This window comes from Typopeltis vanoorti, chromosome 22 (genome assembly GCF_054136105.1).
Source record: "Typopeltis vanoorti isolate ZY-2024b chromosome 22, IOZ_Tvanoo_1.0, whole genome shotgun sequence".
In the NCBI taxonomy this organism is placed as follows: Eukaryota; Metazoa; Arthropoda; class Arachnida; order Uropygi; family Thelyphonidae; genus Typopeltis; species Typopeltis vanoorti.
Window position 1 is genome coordinate 55,536,590 of NC_143570.1, and position 22,433 is coordinate 55,559,022.

Below are 22,433 nucleotides of genomic sequence, written 5' to 3' on the forward strand. Positions count from 1 at the left end.
AAACTGTGAAAGCTGGGGAGATCAAGCAAGATTAACCCAAATAGTGCTTTTCAGGACTGGATTTGAGACAAATAGTTGGGAATCATGGAAATATTGCAGGGATCTGTATTTACATTTCAGAGGTCTGGAAAATGCATGACAAGATGACATGGGAAAAAGCTATTCAAATATGATTTTCGAACTGAGCAATTCATAATGCACTTTTGAGTTGTAAGTCACCAGTCAGTTAGAATGAAGATGGTCTGATGTTAAGACTGGGGGTGGACACTATTCTTATCATCATCACTATTCACCACCTATATCAATCACATTAGGAGGAAACTGGCAATAAACATAATAAAAAAAAAAATCAGAGATGTTCACATTTGCTCTCTAGCAGATGTTATACTCTTAATTAAGTCCAGTACAATTAGGTAGATTTCTTAGTGAAATGGGTGACAGCTATTGCAAATGTAGTATGAAAATGAGCAATAAAAGAAAGACTTAAAAACAGGCAGAAATATCAGCTGCATCCTGGATTGGGAACCTACATAACAAGTAAAATCTTTCTGCTGTTTAGGTACCATTTTTAGTAAAGATAACTAATTATATATGGAGAGGGACAACAAACTAAGTATAGCTGGCATAGTGTGGAATCAATGAATAAATTTATGTGAAATAAGAGAGAAAGTCAAAATGCTAAAGTGGAGACAAGACAAATCAATTTTAATGTATGGGTGAGAAATAAAACAGCTATTCACAGACTGCCAAAGATATGAGAGTTCTGAGAAAAATTAGAGTGACTAAACAGATGTCATCAATAGCAGAATCATATTAAAAATAAAAATATTAGTTAGGAACATGACATTATTAGTATTCAGGCATGTCTAAACAGAGCTAATCTGAGGTGGTATGGTTATTTAAACAGAATGAAAAAAAAAAAAAAAGAGAGTAAAACAGGTATTTAATGCCAGGAAAAAGGACTGAAGAATGACCAAGATCTAGGTGATTTAATGCAGTGAATACTGGCTCAGAATACCATAATACTTAGCAATATTGAAGTCCTGACAGATAACTGACTAATTTATAGGAAAAATGTTGATAGGAAGTTAGTTATAATATAAACTTTTCATGTCATACTGAAGTATGCATATCAGGAATGTGATGACCAATTGCATGTTGCACATGTTTGTACAAATGAATTTAGTCCTACAGTAACTGTGAATAGCAAGATTTTTTCTTCTCAACTAGATTCATAAAAAAGAACAGTAACTTACCTTTGGCCAACTGAATCTGTATTTTTTTCCCAATTTTTCTGGTGTTTGAAGCAAGAGCAGCATTGGGTGGACGGACAGGAGTGGATGGAATTTTTTTGGTAGGCGTAACTGTAGCTACCTTAGTGCTAACTCCACCTGCTAGAGAGAGAGAGCACTATAGAAATCTTAACAAGGGGCATTGGTATTTTAATTTTGCATTGTTATTTATAATTAAATAAAATGAAATAATTTTATACTAATTGAAATATTAGATTTAAGTTGTAAATTTAAGTAGAATATGATCATAACCTTCTGACACAACTGTTCTAATTACTGGTGGTCAGATCATTTGATAAAAGAAATCATGTTAAGTCACTAAAGCATCATTCTTGAATTACTTAACTTGTAATTACCTGATTTACTAATGAACTTTTCATGGATAATATATTCATAAAAGAAGTAAAAAAATTATCAGACACAAACCATGAAATGTGCATTTTGTAATAGTATTTGTATGGTAATGAATGTTCTTGTTATACTATAATGAACCAAGGCAGTTTTAGGCTTATGCACTGCAGATGTAATTTTGTTTGGCCACACTGTCAATAACACAGATCAATTGTAATGAAAACTGAGCTAAGAAGACATATTTTGGGTATAGGTGGTATCAGTTTAATGTGATACTACTTACTATAATTTTTCGTTTAGAAAATGTATTTAAAAATAAGTATAATTGACTGATTTATTGCATCATGTAATTTTCTCTTCCTTCGAATTTAATGAGAGAAATATGATAATATCTTTTCAGTGACAAGTATATACTGGGGAGTAGAGCAAAGCAATAAAATCCTTCCAAGATGTCATGCTATCAAATAAAAGAATAAACAAAAATGTGCACTCAGTTTTTTTTTTTTTTTAATACCCAGCAAAATTGTACGTGTTTTGTATATTTATGTATGAGATATTTGCTTTTGTCTCCAAATGATCAGAGAAACATACTTTCATTTTTTTGTTTGTTTGGTCTCAGGCAGCACATAAGATAACCTGAAGTTAGCACATCAGTGACAAAGATGCACTCAGAAACACACAGAAGTGTATCACAATCAACTGTGAAAAATATTATCATTAGTAAGGACCTGGAAGCATGGACAAAGTTCTATAAAGAAAATTAAGCTAGAGGAAGAAATTCTACTGATTCTTGAAAAGAAACTATAGAAGTGGTTTGCAGACAGATGTTTAAAAAAAAAAAAAAAAAAAAGGCAGATGTGTCAGCAGAAATGATTTTAGAAAAGACAAACTATACTTTTAATCTCACAAAAGACACAAGTTGCACAATCAAATTTAGAGGAAGTAATGGTTTAAGAATTTTAAGAATACAAATGAGAAAAAAAACTAACTATGAGATGTGGAGAAGCAGCACCAGCAGATAAAGCTGTGGAAACAAATTCCTGAAATATTCTAAAGAACTCACTCAATCCAACTTATAGACAAATTATAAGGCAGTTATTTAAGTGTCTTAGTTTTTCTCTGATGTCTAAAAGAAATTTTTAGACACCATGACCACACATTAATAATAATTTAGAATATCAGAACTTTATGGTCTTCTGATCTTTTCACTTCAGTTTTATCCCTTGAAGTCAGCGAAGTGATAATGCATGTTTATTCCAGCTACTTCTCCATGTAGCAGGAATCTCTACTAATACTTCTATAGTTTTTAGGGTCATCTCTATCACCTTTTTTAAAGATAGGAATCACAATTGCTTTTTTCCATTCTATTGGGGGGGGGGAATACCAGTTGAGTAAATTTTATTTAAAAATAATAAGAGTCTTTCTTTGAATCTTGTTCCTGCATATTTATATAGTTCTGAACCTAGCTTATCTTCTCCAGGTGATTTTCCGTTTTTGAAATATTAACTTCTAAAATTAATACAGAATGCACACAATCAAATATACATGCACATACAGAGGAAAATAGATGAAAATATAAGGCTTCCATCATCTTGAAATTAGTGAAGTAATGGCAAATCAGAGTTCCTGTTATGAAATGGAAAGCCCCCCCTCCCCTCCCTCACAGTTATCAGTAGCAATCTGCAGTATTTATTGCAAATTACATGAAATGTATACTGTAATTTGTACACTTGATATAAGTTTATAAAAGAAGAATAAATATATTTCTTAACCCAACATGAGCATACAGTTTCTACATAACAAAATACAGGAACTGTAATTGCAGAAATAAACATTGTGATGATTTATTAATTCATTTCATTGATTGTTCTCTTTATAATAAATTTAGTTTAATCCTTTATCCAAGTGTGAGCAAACAAAGTTTGCGCCTGAAAGTATCTTCAGAACTGGGGTAAGGTGGTACAACACCAGGGCAACTCATTGCAAAGGTGGAGCAAGCTACCAACACTCCTGTCTCAGTATCTCCTATAATGCAAAACATATCTCCTTGCGGATATGTCTAATGTTATGCATTAAGGGAAGGGCCACAACCCAGACTAGTTTCGACCTTTATTGAGGTCTCTTCAGTGGGAGCCAGGCCCAAGTGGAGATACCAGGCAGAAGTATTAGCAGGTCATCTCCACCTATAGGAAATGCCAAATGGTGTGCCACCCTTTTTTTTAATAAATTACTCTGGATTTAGAGAAAGATGTTGAAAGTTTATTTTTCACTTGGCTAGAGTATAATAAATTTAGTTTAATCCTTTATCCAAGTGTGAGCAAACAAAGTTTGCGCCTGAAAGTATCTTCAGAACTAGGGTAAGGTGGTACAACACCAGGTCAATCCTTGCAAAGGTGGAGCAAGCTACCAACACTCCTATCTCAGTATCTCCCATAATGCAAAACACATGCATAACATTAGACATATCTGCAGGGAGATGTGTTTTGCATTATGGGAGATACTGAGATAGGAGTGTTGGTAGCTTGCTCCACCTTTGCAAGGATTGCCCTGGTGTTGTACCACCTTACCCCAGTTCTGAAGATACTTTCAGGCGCAAACTTTGTTTGCTCAGACTTGGATAAAGGATTAAACTAAATGTATTATACTCTAACCAAGTGAAAAATAAACTTTCAAGATTGTTCTCTTTATTACTTGGCAACATAAAGGGAATAAACATACAAAAAAATTATGAAAAAAAAAGGGGGAAAAACCCGGTGGGATGAAGGAACAATCCTAGCATTTTGGAAAACATTATTTTCTTAATGTTTTTTTTTAATGAGATGAGATGTGATGAAATATATGGTATCGTAAAACTGATATAAATTAATAAATCATCACAATGTTGTTGTTTTTTTTTAGTAAAAACTGTTGGTTGCCAGTGTTTGGTAAGAAATATATTTATTTTCCTTTTATATACTTTTGTTAACTGCACAAATTAAATTATATTTAATTTCCAAAACAAATTAAGTGCACAAATATAGTAAGTTACCAGCAATAATTGTCATTTGTGCAGTGTGCAGAAAAAAACTTACTATTTTACATTGCAAACTTTGGTTTGGTGTTATTTGATAAATGCATGAAGATGGAAGGGATATGTTTTTAGAATATGCTTTGTATGTGCATCTCCATGTGATGGTGTAAGTGTTCTGCAATGTTTTAAGAAGCTCATATTTCACATTCCAAACAAAAGTACATTTCAAGCATTTTATATATATATATATATATATATATATATATATATATATATATATATATATATATATATATATATTTTTTTTTTTTGTATACAATGTGTACATATAAACATGGTAAGGACTGGAGTGGCACATCACTGAGCATCACTGACCATATGACATCTGTGGATGTCCAATGAACAGACGACGATGATGATGATTGTATACATTATAAATTAATCTCATCATGTTGCATCATCATATGCATTTATGGTTTAAATCAATGGAGAGTACAATTTGGTCAGCTAAGTCCCAAATTGGCAGCCAATCCTCGTTCATTCAGTAGATACCTACTAACAGGGCACACAACATGAAGGCGAGGACTGGACGTTAGATCATAAGCCATAGTTGGTTCTCCACATTCATGAAAGATGATGCAGAGGTCTCCTCCCAGTTATTTGGCTTTGAGTGCTCAGAAGTAATAGACTGATATATAGGAGATTAATAATAATGTAAATTTAATCATACGGTGCTGTCATAGTAATTTGAACACACCTTGCTTGGGGGTACTTATCAGGAAATCGATTATGATATAAATTAATAATTGTTTAATGAAATTCAAGAAGCAACCAAGACCATTTGTATAGCAATAATGAAATTCACATATCCAACACACAACGGCACTGTTTTAGCACAAATTTGTATGTGCAGGGGAAAATATTATTCTACAGGTTCCTACTGCATGTAAAAAAAATCGACTATCCAATGAGTGCTTCTCAAACTATCCAAGATAATAGAGTTTACTGCATATGAGAGAGTACCCAAACTAACCAATTTTTTTTTTTTTAATTTTTATTAACGTTCATAATACCATATTCTAGTCTCCTTCAAAGTACTCTCCACATGAGTCAATGCACTTAAATCAAAATTTTTTCCACTGCTGGAAACAGTTCTGGAATTGTTCACTGAAATACTGTTTACGGCCTCCAGCAACTTTCTTTCACTTTGTCCACATCAACAAATCGCTGTCCATTCATGGTTTTCTTTATTCGAGGGAATAAAAAAGGGGACTGTCCCCTCAAATTGCAGTAAACATTTAATTTTTTTTTTTTTTTTTTTTAAATCCTCTGTGAGCAAACAAGGCACAAATTGAGCAGACACACATTTCATTTGCGAATCTTCTGTTAAAATTCACTGGCACGAAATCAATGACAAATTAGTCTCTTCAGAAACTTACTCGATGGTCTTTTGACGATCTTCATTGATTGCATAGCAATCAATTCATCATTTCTGTTTGTCGAAGGTCAGCCAAATCGTGGTTGGTCTTCAACTGATATGTCCTCATTTTTGAAACAGGAAACTCACTCGTAGACTTGCATTTGACCTAAAATGCCATCTTTATTCTTATACTTGCTGAAACATAACAATAGTTTCAGCTGCAGTTTTACCCAAAAGAAAACAAAACCTCATGCACACACTCTATTCCTTGTGGTCAGCCATCACAAAATTGCCAAACTTGCTTGTAAGCACTAACAAAAGAGTAGCCAAAAAAACAATGAACCAGTTAACACAGAAGGACTCTACTGGCCAGACTGGTGTGGAAAACTGCATACTCACAATGTTTAGCATCATCATCTGTAACTAGAAAATGCACATGCAGCAAGTTAAGATTTCAGTTATTTTGGGGTATCCCCCTTGTATATATTCTTTATTAGAACACTATTTATGCACTGAATCATAGCAACATCAACATAATGACATTCTCTTACTGTGACATTTTTTGTTTCCATTAATTAAGATAAACACATCCGCTATATATACTAAATATTAATTTTAACTTATCAGAGTGGATTTATTAATTTGTATAACATTTGGCCAAATTTTGAATATCTAAATGGATGAATCTGCATGACTATGGATTCAAGTACTGAATTATAATAAAAATCAATCCAGCTGCAACAAGAATGTGCAATGACAAAAAGATATGTAACAGGTCCTTGCACATTTCAAAATATATAAAAGTAGAATTATAAAATTCATCCCCCCCCCCTCCTGCTAGTCTTTTGGAATCACAAAATGATTTCTACCTACAACGTAAATACTTAGAAGAGATCATAACATATTCTAACTTATGAGATTGTGACCATAATGACCTTGCCAAAAACTTTTGGCAATGGTCTGACAAGGTCTGATTAGGGCTTTATACAATGGATAACTACTTATCTCTGCTGTGTCTTCTCAGTATTGCAGCAATCCTATGGGTTATCTTCACCAACTTGTAATATGTTCTCTGAATTTCAGGCTTCTATCAATCATCACTCCCAAATCCCTTGCCTCCCCATTTCCTTCAGTACAGTTTCTCCAACTGAGTATGAATCCTTCCATCGATGTATCTCAAAACTTCAAGATTTTACATATAGCTGAATTAAACTGATATCCCCATCTGTTCGTTTTATTTAAATCCTCTTCCTAGCTTCGCATAATCTGAAAACAACTGAATATTTCCTTGCAATCCATAGACAATGTCATTGATATAAAGGTTAAACAATACAGCTCCCAGCACTAAGCCCTGCAGGTTCCACTTGTAACCTTCTGCTTCCTTGATAAAGACCCCCCTCCCTCCCTCCCCTCCACACACACACACAACTCTCTGATACTTATCAGACAGCCAATCGCCAAACCTGATATCCAAACCCATTTGCTGCAACTTAAATATCAACTTATCATGTGGCACCCTATCAAATGCCTTTGTAAAATAAAAATAAAAAAATGGCAGAAAATGTCTTTCCCTCATCAACCACTCTTGTCACTTTATTATAAAAGGCAATCAGATTACTAAAACAAGAGCACCCCCATTAGCCATTGCTATTCAAGTCCTCCACTCTGAGATGACCCAACTCCTCACTTATCATAAGTAGTACTCCACCACTGCATTTGCCCTTCCTATCTTGCTGAAAAACACTATACCTGCCACTTGTATTCCTGTCAATATATCATCTTCTGCCAACCATGTCTCAGTGTTCCCAAAAGTATTTGGACAGGCTAATGCTATCAGCATCACCAATTTATCTCCTTTATTCCAAATACTCCTGACATTTGTATAAAGAATCATCAAGGCCATGTCATTATTTCTATATCTATCAATTATCTCCTCCAGATCCCACTGGATTCAACATTACACAATGTATCTCCTCTTCTCCCAAGCGACTATTCCCACTAGAGGAATTGCTACCATTCACCCTGATAATTCGGGTTTCCCTGCATTGACATGCTGACTTGTTTGGGGAACAACAGTTAAGCATTCCTTCCAAATGCCTACATTCTTCTTCACTCAAATACAAGCAATCTCTTCTATACAGTTTCTTTCTGTCCTCAAATGCCCTCCATGCATCTACATAATCCAAGCCTCTCTTTAGACACATTCTGGCTATCATACTATTCATTACTGACGCTCTACTCCATGGTTCTGAATTATCATACCTGGGCATCACACTCACTATCTTTGCTCTCTCTGTCTTCTTCCATACAACTTCATGCATAAACCTCAGATTTCTTGCCGCCCAAGTCATGCTGCCACTCAAGTCATTTGTGCATACCATCAGAATCACCCCGGACACTCTATCAACTCGCTTAATTGCCCTAGTCACACTATCATTACTGCAGGCATTCTATCTTGCACACTGTGGATCATTGAGTCACCATACATCACACCTCGTATTACTCCATTTCTTACTTGCTTACCTGCATCTCTCCATCCCCGATTCCTGCCATGTCACCTTTCTCTCATTCTCTTTCTTTTACTGGTTCTTCTATTCTCTCCATTTCTATTATCCCATAACTCTCTTACTCCTACTCTGATTTGCTTCACATTTGTTGTTTCCAATCTCTTCTTTCACACTTCAATTCATTTGTGATAAATTCCACTTCTTTCAGAATCTCTCTCTCTCTGCAAGTTACCTACTCTCGTTCAACATTCATCCTCTCAATCAACACCATATGTTTGCTGTTGCTATTAATTTTAATTTTTTATCTTTAATTAGTGGGTGGAATAATAAAGGAATAATATTTCTTTATTATTGCACCCTAAGTATATTGGAGATGATAAGTTTCATTATTACCTCCAATATGAGATGTTCTCTGGTATTGTCATTTTTTCCCCACCCACCCTGGAGCATGAAAGATATTTTTCTCACAGTTTATGCAAAGAAGTTTTTTTCTGAAGTTCCTCCTTATTGCGTTGTGTACAGAAGAGATATTACATTCATGAAAAGCAGTTTCAGCATACCCATTTTTTTTTACATTAAAACATTTGAGGGGATTAGAGAGTAGATCCCGATGGGGAAGTTGAATTATCAAATATCATGCTTATAAAGAAACTGGATGTGTTAAGTTTGTTGAAGCTATCATCATCCCTACATATGAGAATATCTTACAGCTATCACTCCTGGATCTTTAAGCTCAGAGCTCATCACTTCATCTGGTATATCCAAAGACCAATTATGATATGACTCTTTTAGAATAATTCAGTGTTTTATAGCACAATACCATCATTGGTAATCAGAAGATCATATGAAGGCAGTTGCTAGGGTAATGCATGCACACCAGGATTCTATCCCAGCCTCTTTTCTATAACAACATATCATACTACAAACATGGCACATCAGTGCATTAGATCTCAGAGGTAGAATGAAGAATAGGAAAGTAAAACATGCTCAGAAGTAGAACAAAAAATACAGAAAGTACAAAGAAGAAGAATGAAAAGGGCCATCACTTTAAGGAAGTAACAGCTACACTATATGGAATGTGACAGGACTGAATAAATTTATATAGAATAAAAGAAAAATCAACCAAAAGACCAACCTAGCAGTATACATGACAGTTCAAATCAATTTTAATGTATGGACTAGAGATCCAAGTTAGAAATAAATGAGCTGGTGAATGACTGGGAACACAGATATATTTTTGATGAAAATTGGGGAGTGTGTGTGTGTGTGGGGGGGTTAACTGGTGGCATAAAAGATTAAAACAAAGACATTGTGTTTGATATATAAGAAAATTATGACAATGAGGAGCATAAAAAAAAAAAAATACTGTACCAACAGCACATAAGTCAAAAACATATTTGGCTTCAAATTACTACGATAAGGAATTATTACTGCACAAGAATACTATTGTTTATGAATTAATTAAACAAAACCATTCAGTTTTATATATTGTTTCTTAACAATCATAGTATGTTATAAAGAGGCTTGTGTTTTGTAGGCTATAACATATGCTATGGTCTAGAAGATTTATTGTTAAGAATATGAATAGGTCACACAGGCATGTGTATAACATGCACCTGTGTGCCCCAGAAAATGTATAACAACAGTAAGAAATATGACAAATTTAACAATATAAATGTTACTTAAACATTAAATGTCACATCTCGCAGTGAACTGTTTTTAAAATAGTTTTCGAAAGATACATACTTTCTCAGATGTGTATCTCAATGTGAAATGCTTCTTTATGATTTCCGTACTTCATATTATACTTGAAAAGAAATTATATTCAATAGAAGAAATTATATTCTTCTTTTAATCCTTATCCCTGTGTAAGCAAACATAGCATGTGAAGTATCTTGATGACTAATCTACTTGTGTATAGAAGCTGTTCTTTTAAAAATTACCTTAGTATCCTATAATGCAAAGAAGACTTTCTCATGGACAATTATCTCATGGACATAGACAAGGTCTGACACAGAAAAAACAAGACTTTGTCTGGATCTCTTTTTATTTAACAAATTGAGAAAATCAACTAATCTCCTTCAAAATAGTTCCCTTCTGGTTAACACACAGCTGCATATGATGCTGCCAACGTTCAAAGCAATTCTGCAGATCATTTTCTGAAAGGCTGTTGAGGATCTCCGTCATTTTTGCTTTCACATCTTCTACTGACAAAAAATGTGTTCCTTTGAGCAGCGACCTGATCTTTGGGAAGAGGTGGAAGTCACAGGGAGCCAGGTCTGGCAAATAAGGTGGATGCTCGAGCACAGTGATGTTGTGATTATCCAAAAACTGCTTCACAGACAAAGCTTTGTGGGCTGGAGCATTGTCTTGGTACAAAATCCAACCGTTTCTCCGCCAATTCTGGTCATTACCTTCTGACGGGTTCGTGCAATTTCATGAACACTTCAAGGCAATACTGTTGATTTACTGTCTGGCCACTGGGAACCCACTCTGCATTACAATACCCTGGATATCGAAGAAAACAATGAACATGCCGTTGAACTTCAAACGACTCATGCTATGCTTTTTTTTTTGGTCTTGGAGATGTTGCTGGCTTTCACTGCATTGATTATTGCTTGGTTTCCAGATCACACATAAATATCCAAGTTTCATCACAGGTAATTAACAAATTCAACAAATCTGGTTCATCCTTAATGCATTGCAAAAGATCCAAACGCAGTTCCTTGAGATGTTCTTTTTGTTCATCTGACAACATTTTTGGAACCATTTTTGCACAAACCTTTTTCATGTTCAATTCTTCCATTAAAATGCATTTGAACACTTTCTCTGCCCAAATGAACTTTTTCAGCTACAGCTCAAACACCCAACCTTCTGTCTTTTCAAATCACATCTCACTTTTTTTTAAAGTTGTCATCGGTAACTGCTAGGTGTGTGTGTGGGGGGGGGTCTGGGGAATCATCTTTCACACTTTCTCTGCCTTCAATTGTGCCATTTAAAAACGCTTGCATGAGACATGCACTCTTCACCGTAAATCTCAGTCAATAATCGAAAAGTTTCCATCGCAGATTTCTTCGGTTTCACAAGAAAGTTGATGTTAACTCATGTTCGTTCTTGCGCTCCAACATTTTCCGACTGAGGGTAAGAAAATGTCTATATTTGAACATGCGTCCACTTGTACTGAGTAAAGGGATGGAGTTGAGCCTTATCTCACAGTGACAGGTTAGAACATGCTCTATAACCATCTCTTTGTCTCTTCCCTCCCGCCTTCCATTCCCAAGCTATAGGGTTAGTCTCATTTTTTTTTGTGTCAAACCTCATACACCACTATGCATTATAGGGAAGAGTTACTACCTGGACTGGTTTTGAACTTTACTAATGTCCCAATTAGTGGGAGCCAGACCAGGGAACATAATAAGGCTGAATCAATGTAGAAGTCATACATGGAAAATGTATGACTCCTACATTGATTCGTGAAGTGATGCTAGGTACTAAAAAAGCGCTTCTTTCTCAGAAATTAGTTCCATAAATGAACAAAATTTCCCATCTCCAAATGCACAGAAACAGCAACTTTCTGTGGCACATAATGACTCCAAAACAGCATTCCAATGTTGACATTCCTCTTTTGAAATAACATCTCACCCATATGCAGCCTGCTGATAATTATCTGACAGCTAATCAGCTATTCAACTCACTAGTGTGTTATACAACCCCATCCATTTCAATTTAGTTAGTTACCACTTTTTCATGTGGCAATCTATTAGAGAGCTTTAAAAAAATCCAAGTATACCACTGTATATACATCTCCCTTATCTAGTGAATTTGTAACTTTGTGATACATAAACAGACTGCTCAAACATAATTCCCCTTAACAATTATCTACCCGATTCTGAATCCCAGTCCTCACCATCCTCTCCAACACCTTATATAAACACCTTTTTCTTCTTATATAAATCAATATCATAAAAAAAAACTTTCTTTTTTTCTTTTCAATTATGGATAAGCAAGACAGCCACGTATTCTCAAGTGAAAAGAGGAAATCACAATGTGTGATGCAGTTGTTTCTTGGAGCCTATGTAGCTCAGTGGAAGTGGTGTTTACACTCCTCTGCGCTAAACTGCCCGAAGATAGATTTCGAGTTCAACTCTAGTCGCCAACTAGAGGAAGAACTTTTTTTTAGTCCACGTGGTTAGCCGATGGCTGTGTGCTTCACAACCGTATGCCTGAGAAAGGAGTGTCCTGAGTTCGATTCCTGTCACTGATGTGAGGAGCCTAGGATCTTTCTCAGACAAAGCCAAGTTAGCCGGTCTTGGGTGTGGACAGCAGGATTTTTCATCTCACAAGCAGACAAACCGGCCTTGAGAACTCAACGTTTCCACAGACATAGGATACACTGGGGAGGCATAGGGCTAACCACCTTATCCTTGCATATGGTTGTAGTTAAATAAATAGAAAACCCTCGACACTGCAAGGAAAAAGAGGAAAAAAGGAAGAAGAAGAAGAAGTTGTTTTCTGTACATTAGTTAGCCGGTCTTGGGCATGGCCAACAGGGTTTTTCTCCCCAGTTCATCTGGGGGTTTTCCTCCTGCAAACAGGCAAACCGGCCCCGTGAACACACGCTTCGAGACATAGGATACCTCCAGGAATAAGGAGTAACCAACCTATTCCATAGGATTTCGGTTCCGAATGCATACACGGTAAAAAGTGTAGATCTACACGTGAGCGTAAATCAGGAGGAATTATGCATATAAATTTAATAAATAACATCTAGAACATATATGATAATCCAAATTTTATAGGAATATAAGAATGAATTTCTGAGAAGAGTGAATTACAAGAAAACTTGTAGAAAAACTTAATTTCAAAAATCAAAGTGAGAGGAAGAAAGAATAGTATATTGATCATTTGGATATGGTAACTTGTTTTCGGATAAATGATTACTTGCATAGTTTCAAAATTCTAAGGCCTGTTTTTTTTTTTTTTTTTTTTTTAATATCACTCTTACACCTAAGAGGTTGCAAAGCCTACAGGCAAGTCTTTGTCATCTGTGGATAAGGGTCCAGAAAATCCAATCTGGTGATAATTCACGTCAGTGAATGAGTTTAAGGAGAGATATGAAAGGTATTGTGTGAATAAGGACTAGTGCATGAATAATGGATCTCACACAATAAGTCTTCTGACTTCATGGACATACCAATAATCTTAAAGAACTGGAGGTTGTAATCTTTGAGGAAATAATTCACTGAAAAGGCTGTTATACAGAATCAAGGCAGATAGAATGAAAGATGAATGGGAGTAGTTTCACAGAGGCAGCAATTCAACTATAAAGGGATGTTAGACAGTTATTGCTTGTATGTAAATTTCCAGAAAAAGGGGAAAACGGTGATGCCAGTTCTGCTGGCATCACAACAGTGCCCATGGAAATAGCTATAGAAGAAACAGTGCTTCCACACTGATCTTTCTGAGAGAGTGGCCGGCCAGAGAGTCTATGAGAAAGGATTGCTGATTAGTCAAACTGCTCTCTTTGGATGGTATCAAGAAGTTCAATAGAGGATTTTGGTGTACCAAAAAAACTTCTATTTTTGGTGAGAGCAGTATTCCAGTATTAAATTTTTACAAAGTTAATAGTCAGAGAGATGAAAAGGGAAGTCTTGAGAGGAAAAAAAAGAAAAGCTGAGGAGTAGTATTATTTAAGTGGAAATCTGAGAAGAGGAATCTGGTCTTGACTGTTAAACTGGGCACAAGGACCTTGACCAATCAAAGGTCCTTGTGCCCAGTGATTAATAAAATTATAGTGATCGAAACCACAAACTATGAAGGGAAAAAAAACAGCTTCCATTCAGGAAGGGAAAATAAATATATATAAGTTAAAACATATATATGAAAAAATATATAAATATATATGAACAAATAAATAAATATATGAATATAAATGAAGAAATAAATTAAATAAACAAATGAAGTCAGTTCTCACCTCGTTCTTCTCCTTCTACCAAATTACTTTCCTCTTCTGTTTCTTTTTTCACATCTGAAGAAAGAGTTGGTTTGGGATATATCGGAGGTGGTGGCTTCTTTGGAGTAGCTGAAGAAGATATCTTAGCCAGATGTAACTTAATATGAGGCGTTTTTAAAGCTTCTTTAAATATCTCTTGAGCTTTCTGAAAGCTAACATGAAGAAGACTTTGTCCATTGATCTCAATAATGCGATCTGCGACTTGCAACCTACCATCTCTATCAATTCTGCCACCCGGTTCTATACCTTGGATGACAAGACCAGCATCCCTGAAAACAAATTTATATTTTATGGCAATCAATAAGTAAAGGAATTGTCTGAAAGACATTAAACCCACATACACAAAATCAAAATAGTAAACTGAAATTACTTAAAATAACCACTATTATTTACCCACAGTATATCTCACAATAGTATTTTAATTAAGAATAGACCTCTGTGGAATCGAAAGTCTCATTACAAGAGGTACATTTTCACATAAAGATCAATGCAATTGCCTTAAATTCATTAATAATTTCTGCACTCTTCATGGCAAGAACGCATCTCATCCTCTTACTCACAAACCCTCCTTATACAGCTTGATGGTTTCTTATTCTATCCATCTCCTTTTTATCTATGAAAAAAAATCTCTTCCACATTAATCTGGTAACACTTATGTCTTGATCATATCACCTCCCCACTTCTCCTTTCACAAAGCTCAGCAAATGGCATTCCCTCAATCTGTCTTCACATTTCATGGACAGAAATCACCTTAGTCAATCATCTCTGGACTCTAATATATCCTCATCACAATGAAAATCAGTTGATCAAATTTTCACACAATAATCCATTATGTGGCCTGATCAAGGCCCTATGAGAGCAGAACCATAAGCTCTTTACTTCTGCACATGAAGATCCTCATCATCAATGCATAATCCACTACAATGTCTTCACAATTTCAGCAACATGATTCCTACAGGTTACTCTTATCCACCACCAATCATGCTTTCTCACCTACTCCACCTCCTTCAACATTTCCATAACAACTGTTTACTTTGCATGCTATCCTTTGCTTAGCAGATGTCTCAACTTTGTAATAGAGAACCAGCAACTCCATTTTTCCATTCACAGCCTGCTCAGATCCTCCTATAACAAAACAATGCAACATCTGCTCTGTTCTGCATAATTCTCTCCAACTTTGTATCATCTGTAAACAGTAGTATATCTCCTGTTAAACCTGTCTCAATCTCACTAACATACAAGTTCGACAACAACAGTCCCCAAAAGAGACCCTTGCAGTACACCAATGGTGACTTTCCTTCCAGATACAGTTGCAGTCCCCTCATACACAACATAACACATCCACAGGAAATCACCTACTCAGTTGACTAATCTAGAATCAAACCCCCATCCATTTCCAATTTACTTTTTATTTATGGCAATCTATCCAATGCCTTTGCCAATACTTTTGTCATTTGCTGTAGAATATAAATGGTCTGGTAAAAACGTGATCTCACTTTAATAACCAATGCTGATCACATCACATAGAACACTACTACTATCAACCTTAGCTGTGCTCTAGTCCTCACCAACTTCTCCAACGTATTAACCACAACAAACACACAGACTAGCTCATAATTTGTAGCTTCAGTTCTTATCTCTCCACCTTTCGGAAGAGATTTTTATGCTCTTTCCATTCATTTGACATATGCTATTTTGCAAGACATAGAATGGCATGCCAAGGTTGCCAGTAATTCCTGGGAACAATTCCTTAAGACATGCAGTGATGTCAATGAGTCCTATTGGCATCCATGTCTATTCCTTTCAGCCTTATGGGGCAGCAATACACTACTAGACCAGGGAGATTATTATGAACAAGGTGGTTTCCCATTGCCTTCCTTGCTATAAGTATATTTTATGACAGTAGCTGTGTGTGCATGGGGCTGGTTTGCCTGTTTTGAAGGATGAAACCTCTCCTCCTCTGTATGAGATTGGTTAACTCAACTTTAGTCGAAAGAGACGAGGTAAGGGTTCCTCATATCATGGACAGGAATTGAACCCAGGTATTTCCAACCAAAGGGCTTTGTCTATATGGAGGCTTCTATTGGCATCAAGTTTATTTAATTTATCATAAACACCTGCTCTCTCACCTTCAGTTCATCCACTCTCAATCCCTCTACATTCAAGCTTCTGAGAATGAAATACCTGGTTCTCACTGAATACCTCACCTATCTTATGCAGAACTTATCCATCTACCAATTTCATCCACTGACATCTTAAAATAATACTCCTCCTTGCCACATAATGATATGGATTCTTCTTTGGCCACTGGAATTTCAGCTCCTACTGCATTTTTGCTGTGCTTACCAACTCAGCTTCCTGTCTGCTCTCTATACTCCTCATGCAACCAATTATTAGTATTATTCATCTCATACTGCCTCCTCCACAATTGCATCTTCTTCATTCATCAATTTTACACCTAGCTTATTTAATCTTTTGACCTTTGGGACACATTCAAATATTTACTGCTTTTAAATAGTGTGATCAGTGCTCAAGCAACATTTATCTCCATTCCACTTAATACTTAATTTCACAGTATAGATCCAAGCTGTCTCAATATATTTCATGATCACTAGCCTTATAAGTCCTGCATATATCCTTTCCCCACAGATGTCTTCCTAAGGCTAGCCATCACCCAGGTGATCACACCTCATGGCCACTCCTGCCAACTGAGGGGTGATGCACCACCCTTTCGGGATCACATCTTGTGATATCATTATTATTAACACAAGACCTCTGTGGAGTCAAGACTCATCACGGGTATAATCAGATTTGTTTCTCGATTCTCATGTGTCATCTGACATACTGGCTAAGACAGTTGCCTTCAAGAACCAAACAAATTTATCTTCCTTATTCCCACATACCATTTCTCCATTCAAATCTATACTACCATAATTAAAATCATTGATAACGATTACCCTTATCTTGTTTACTAAGCTAATTCACCTATACGTTTTATTGTTACTATTCTCCCTATATTCTCCAGCAACATCAACTAAACATCTCTTTCATCAACATCCATAGCAGGTTGATGGGGAAGGGATGTTTGATTGAATGTTTTACCAAGATAATACCTCAAAACTAGTGTCACTATTTTTACCTTGCATCCCCACCATGTGCAGGCAAATTCCCCTGCCACTGTCAACAGAAGTTCCCTTAGGTTCTGTTCATCGAACATCCATATTTGAATTGATACAAGAAGATACACAAGCTTGAATGCAAAAGGAAAGAAATTTAAATAATTAACTCTTGACTTACCTTCAATCTCTCACCCAGCATGCAAACCAGTAGTAGTGAACTACTTGTATAGTCGGGAAGACAAGGGCCAAATGGAGAATGAGTAAAGGTTGCAACCAATCTTTTTGTATCATGAGAGAAAGAGAGCAATAAACTTTGCACAGCCTCAAATCAAAGAAAGGAGGAAAGAAGAAGCAAAGGGGGGGGGGGAGTGTGGGGAGGAGAGGCATGTACAGTTTTTGAGATCATAGATACTCAGAGAAAATTAAGAACTCTCTAGTCTGTTATTAAGAGCTCCCTCCCATGTCAAGCAAGGCATGACACGACAGGTCTTCTATGTTCTTTACAAGACATGCTTTCATTTTATGTGTAACAGAAGAACAGATAGAGTGAAATTAAGCTGACTGATTAATGGTTTTTTAGCACAACAACAACAGCAAATGTTATACTGCTAGTAAAAGTATTAGTAAAACAGGCAAATTTACTAATACTGAACATATTAGTAAATAATATGTTCTGTACAAAAAGCAAATTAAAAAAATACATACATATAAATTAAGCTTTTATAATTTTTTGGGAGGTATACGAATACTACACAAAAACAGAATTCAAAATCAAATGTGCCTAAATAAATTAATTCTTTGTAAAAAGTTAAAAACATTATTTAATTTGTCCAGGTTTGATAATATCACCTGAGAATATATGGCTCAGCTAGATTACTACAAACTTCATTCTTCTCTGGCACTCCATCAGAATATGACAGATGCATGTTGCGTTTTTCCCACATATGTCAATCATCAGTCCTCAGTAAATAAGAATGGATAAGATGACTGACCTATGCAAGAACAACTTCCTCTCTTCTGTTTTCAGGTTGACTAGACTCCCAATGCTTAATTTTGTGCAATCTGTTTGTCAGTGCTTCCTGCCATGAAGACTGCCACTCAGTAATTAGCTCTGATCTTATAAGCTGCCCTAAGTGTTTATATTGGACAGTCAAACAGTACATGGAAAAAGTATATGAGATGTTCTAGCAATTGCATGTGCAATCCCTTTTCGCTTAATTCTAATGTGGCTGAGAATCCAGCACAACTGAATGTCGAAAGTAAGGGCTTCATTTTGTATAAGAGGGTAAAAGCTCATAAAGCACTAGATGGGGGTTATATACAGGAGACAAGATGGCCTGTAAAGAACCCAATGAGTCTGCATAAATTATACACTTCTGGTAGTGTTTTTATTACAAGTGCAAGCTGAATGACATGCAACTCTGCTGTATAATTACTGCAATTAAATGGAATCTAATGAGATATAATAATGTCAGGAAACAAAGCAGCACAACCAGCAGAGGTTTCAGATCATGAACCATCAGCAGACATGGAAAGGAAAATCAGCCAGTAGTGAACTGTGTGCATTAAATAACTACACAGAGACAGTTGTGGTGTACAAGGCTTTAGTACAAACCTTCAATAGGAGAGTGCTATTTTTTTGGTGCAGGTAACTTGGTCAACATTCATGCCAAAAACTTGTATGATCTCTGTTAAATATACATACTATGTAGGATGCTCTGAAAGATACTATTTTTAAGGAATAGCTAAGAGACAACTGTTTTTGTCTTAGTGAGAGAGCAGGTTCATTTGCTTCAACATAAAAATTTTGAATGTGCGATGAATAAAAAATACCAGTAGCTATTCATATATCCCAATGATGGACCCAACCATCAAAGTGTGTTCACCCTTGCAGAACTGTAAACCAGGAACCCATGATCAAGATATGGCCATATAAGTGTATGATAATGGCAGACCAAAGATTATTGATCAGCACCCCTGGAAGATACAGTGTGAAGGATATTCAACACTTTTTTGGCACTTGTCCTTAAGTTGATGAATGTAGGTAAGCTTTCTGTCAAAGATACGTCCCAAGAACCCTCTAGTGCTACAGGAATAATATCAGGTAACCAAAAAAGTTTGTGTAGTTTTTGGTAGAGTTCACTGTAATGACTTGTTTTATTTTGTAGATTTGCAGAGTGCAATCTTTATATGTGCATCATAAGGCATAGATATGCATCAGTCAATTGGTGTGCTCTAACTTGGTGTGTACTCTTTTTCTGAGAATTTGAATCCTTTCAAAATGTCAGTTAAACCTGGTATAATTTGGGCTTGTTTGCTTTATGAATTTAGACTTAGCTCAAGGGCTTCAGAAGAGTCACGTAAGATATGTATAGCATTTGAAAAAGATGCGGTAGCAGAACATACTGCACAGAAATAGTTTAAAAAAATTGTTTCTGGTGATGAATCACTTGAGGCTGCACCACATTCAGGAAGACCCTCCATTATTGATAATGAAGAATTACATGGAGTTGTTGAAAATAATTCTACATTAACATGTCAAGAACTTTCACAAATGTTTAACATGAGTGGTGAAACAACGTTTACACTTGCATCAACTGGGAAAATCATGGAAGCTAAGCAAATGGGTTCCACATGCATTATCAGATGAGAATAAACTTCAAAGACTACCAATTTGTTTCTCGCTTCTTTCATGTCATAAAAACAAGCCGTTTTTGGATTACTTGCTCACTTGTAATGAAAAATGGATCTTGTACTCTATCAGGAAGAGAACATCATTGGGTGTCATGTTGAGGTTTGGCATGTTCAAATACATGCCAAACCTCAACAAATTTGGTCGCATGAGACTGCTCCAAATTTGGGAGACATACATCATGAGACCTTCAGCCCAATGGCCAAGAATACCTACATAGCTCGCTATGGGACACCATCAGGACTTTTAGGAGAAACGATAGCTTCCTGCTTCGTCTTCATTTACTGTATGTAGTACCTGTGTGCATGTGTCTTTATTGTAAGTTCCTTTGAAAATGGCAACGTGACGTTGCCGAAATACTGGAAATATATATTCAAGTTTAATTTAATTTATATTCTATTGTACGTTGTGAATTCCTTAAGTCAATTAATAATTATGTATAACCAACGTATAAGCCTTTCTACATATATACATATAGGAGATATATATTGTAAATCTGAGGGTGAAGACCTTACAGGCAATACCTGTAATTAACAAGTCCCTTGAAATAAGTGGAATTAATGTATAATTTTCCTGATCCATACAATCATTCTGATCTGGTTATAGATATAATTTTTGCATGAACAGAGGCTTATATTCTTCAATGTCCTCAAAATAACCAAATTTCTCACGGTTTCTCTACAAGTATTCCAAGGAAGTTGATGAAAAAAAAAAATTTGGCACATCATACTTAGCTTGTGACAGAAACAGCAGCTTCATACTGCCTAAACCAGAGCTTGTGATGGCTACAAAGAGATATCATTCAACAAATTCACATCCAACTCTAACTTGGATACTGCTAACAGATGCAAATTCTACCTTTTCATGCTTTAATTTTTCACTCTCTCTCTCTCTCTCGCTCTCTTTTTTTCTCTCTCACACATGTATTCATGTGATGCTCTCAAAAGATTAACCGATTAAGTAAAATAGTTCAGTAACTGAACTATTTTATCTGCTTCCATCTCTTCGTGACCATCATCACTCATTAAGATTAATGTTCCATAGAAATTCTTTCTCTTACTTGCCACATAATGAAAGAACTCTTTGGGATTTCCTTTGGCCAGCTCAGCTAAATTCTTCTCATAATCTGATTTTGCTTTCTTTACCATGTTGGTCACCTTTCTTGCCTGAGTCTTGCACTGTTCATGAGTTTGATAGTCACCTTTTTCTTTATATACCCTCCACAGCATTTTCTTCTTCTTCTGCAGTCAATAATATTACTCATCCATCTAACTCCTACCCGATTAACCCTCCTTACCTGAGGTATACAATCTAATACTGCTTCCTCTAGATGATCCTTAACTATATCCCATATACTACTAACATCCTTACCCTGCAGTGTTTTATGCCATGGTACAGATTTAAGCTTCTTCTCATAATCACCTGTCTTGTAGTTCCACATATTGTATTCCCCTTCTTGACAGAACATTCCTAAATGTTTTGCAATCTCCCAAGTAAAGACTGCATGATCACTTTCACCAACTGGAGGAGATGTTGTCAACTTGGTTATGGATAGCTCTTCTGATCCTGTGACCAGGTCCAATACTCTCCCACCCCTAGTTCCCTCCATCACGCGTTGCCTTAAGTAATTATCTCTCAGCAGGTGTATAAATTCTATTTCCTTTCTGCCATGTGATCTTTCTTCCCTCCAGTCTATATCTCCATAGTTGAAGTCCTCCATAATAATCACTCAACCTGTATTCATTGACTAATTTGGCGATGCATGTCTTCCAGATCATCTGTGGAACAACCTGGCCTATAGCAACAACCACCAACTGTATACTTTATCTTATTGGTCTTAATCTCACACTAGATTGCTTCAAATGAACAGCCACCCTCCCACCTGTCTCCTATTCTTTTTGGTTGCAACCTCATCTGCTATCATCAACAGCATTCCCCCCCCCCCCCCATTCTATCTTCTCTATCTTCCCTGAAAATACTAAACTCTTCATATTCAATCCCTGTAACTACATCATCCGCTTTATTATTT

General features: G+C 35.9%; 1 protein-coding gene across 5 annotated transcripts in view; it reads right to left on the reverse strand.

Moving 5' to 3' along the window:
* The window catches only part of baz (par-3 family cell polarity regulator), a 503,422-nt gene that overhangs the window by 212,283 nt on the left and 268,706 nt on the right, over positions 1-22,433 (reverse strand). For 4 of the 5 annotated variants that reach the window (XM_090412010.1, XM_090412009.1, XM_090412005.1 and 1 more), the window contains exons 8-9: positions 14,555-14,862; positions 1,257-1,394 (exon numbers count right to left, since the gene is read on the reverse strand). In XM_090412010.1, the coding sequence (XP_090268136.1) occupies positions 1,257-1,394; positions 14,555-14,862 (446 nt within the window). The remainder of the gene's footprint in view (positions 1-1,256; positions 1,395-14,554; positions 14,863-22,433) is intronic. The other variant, XM_090412006.1, reaches the window with a different exon arrangement.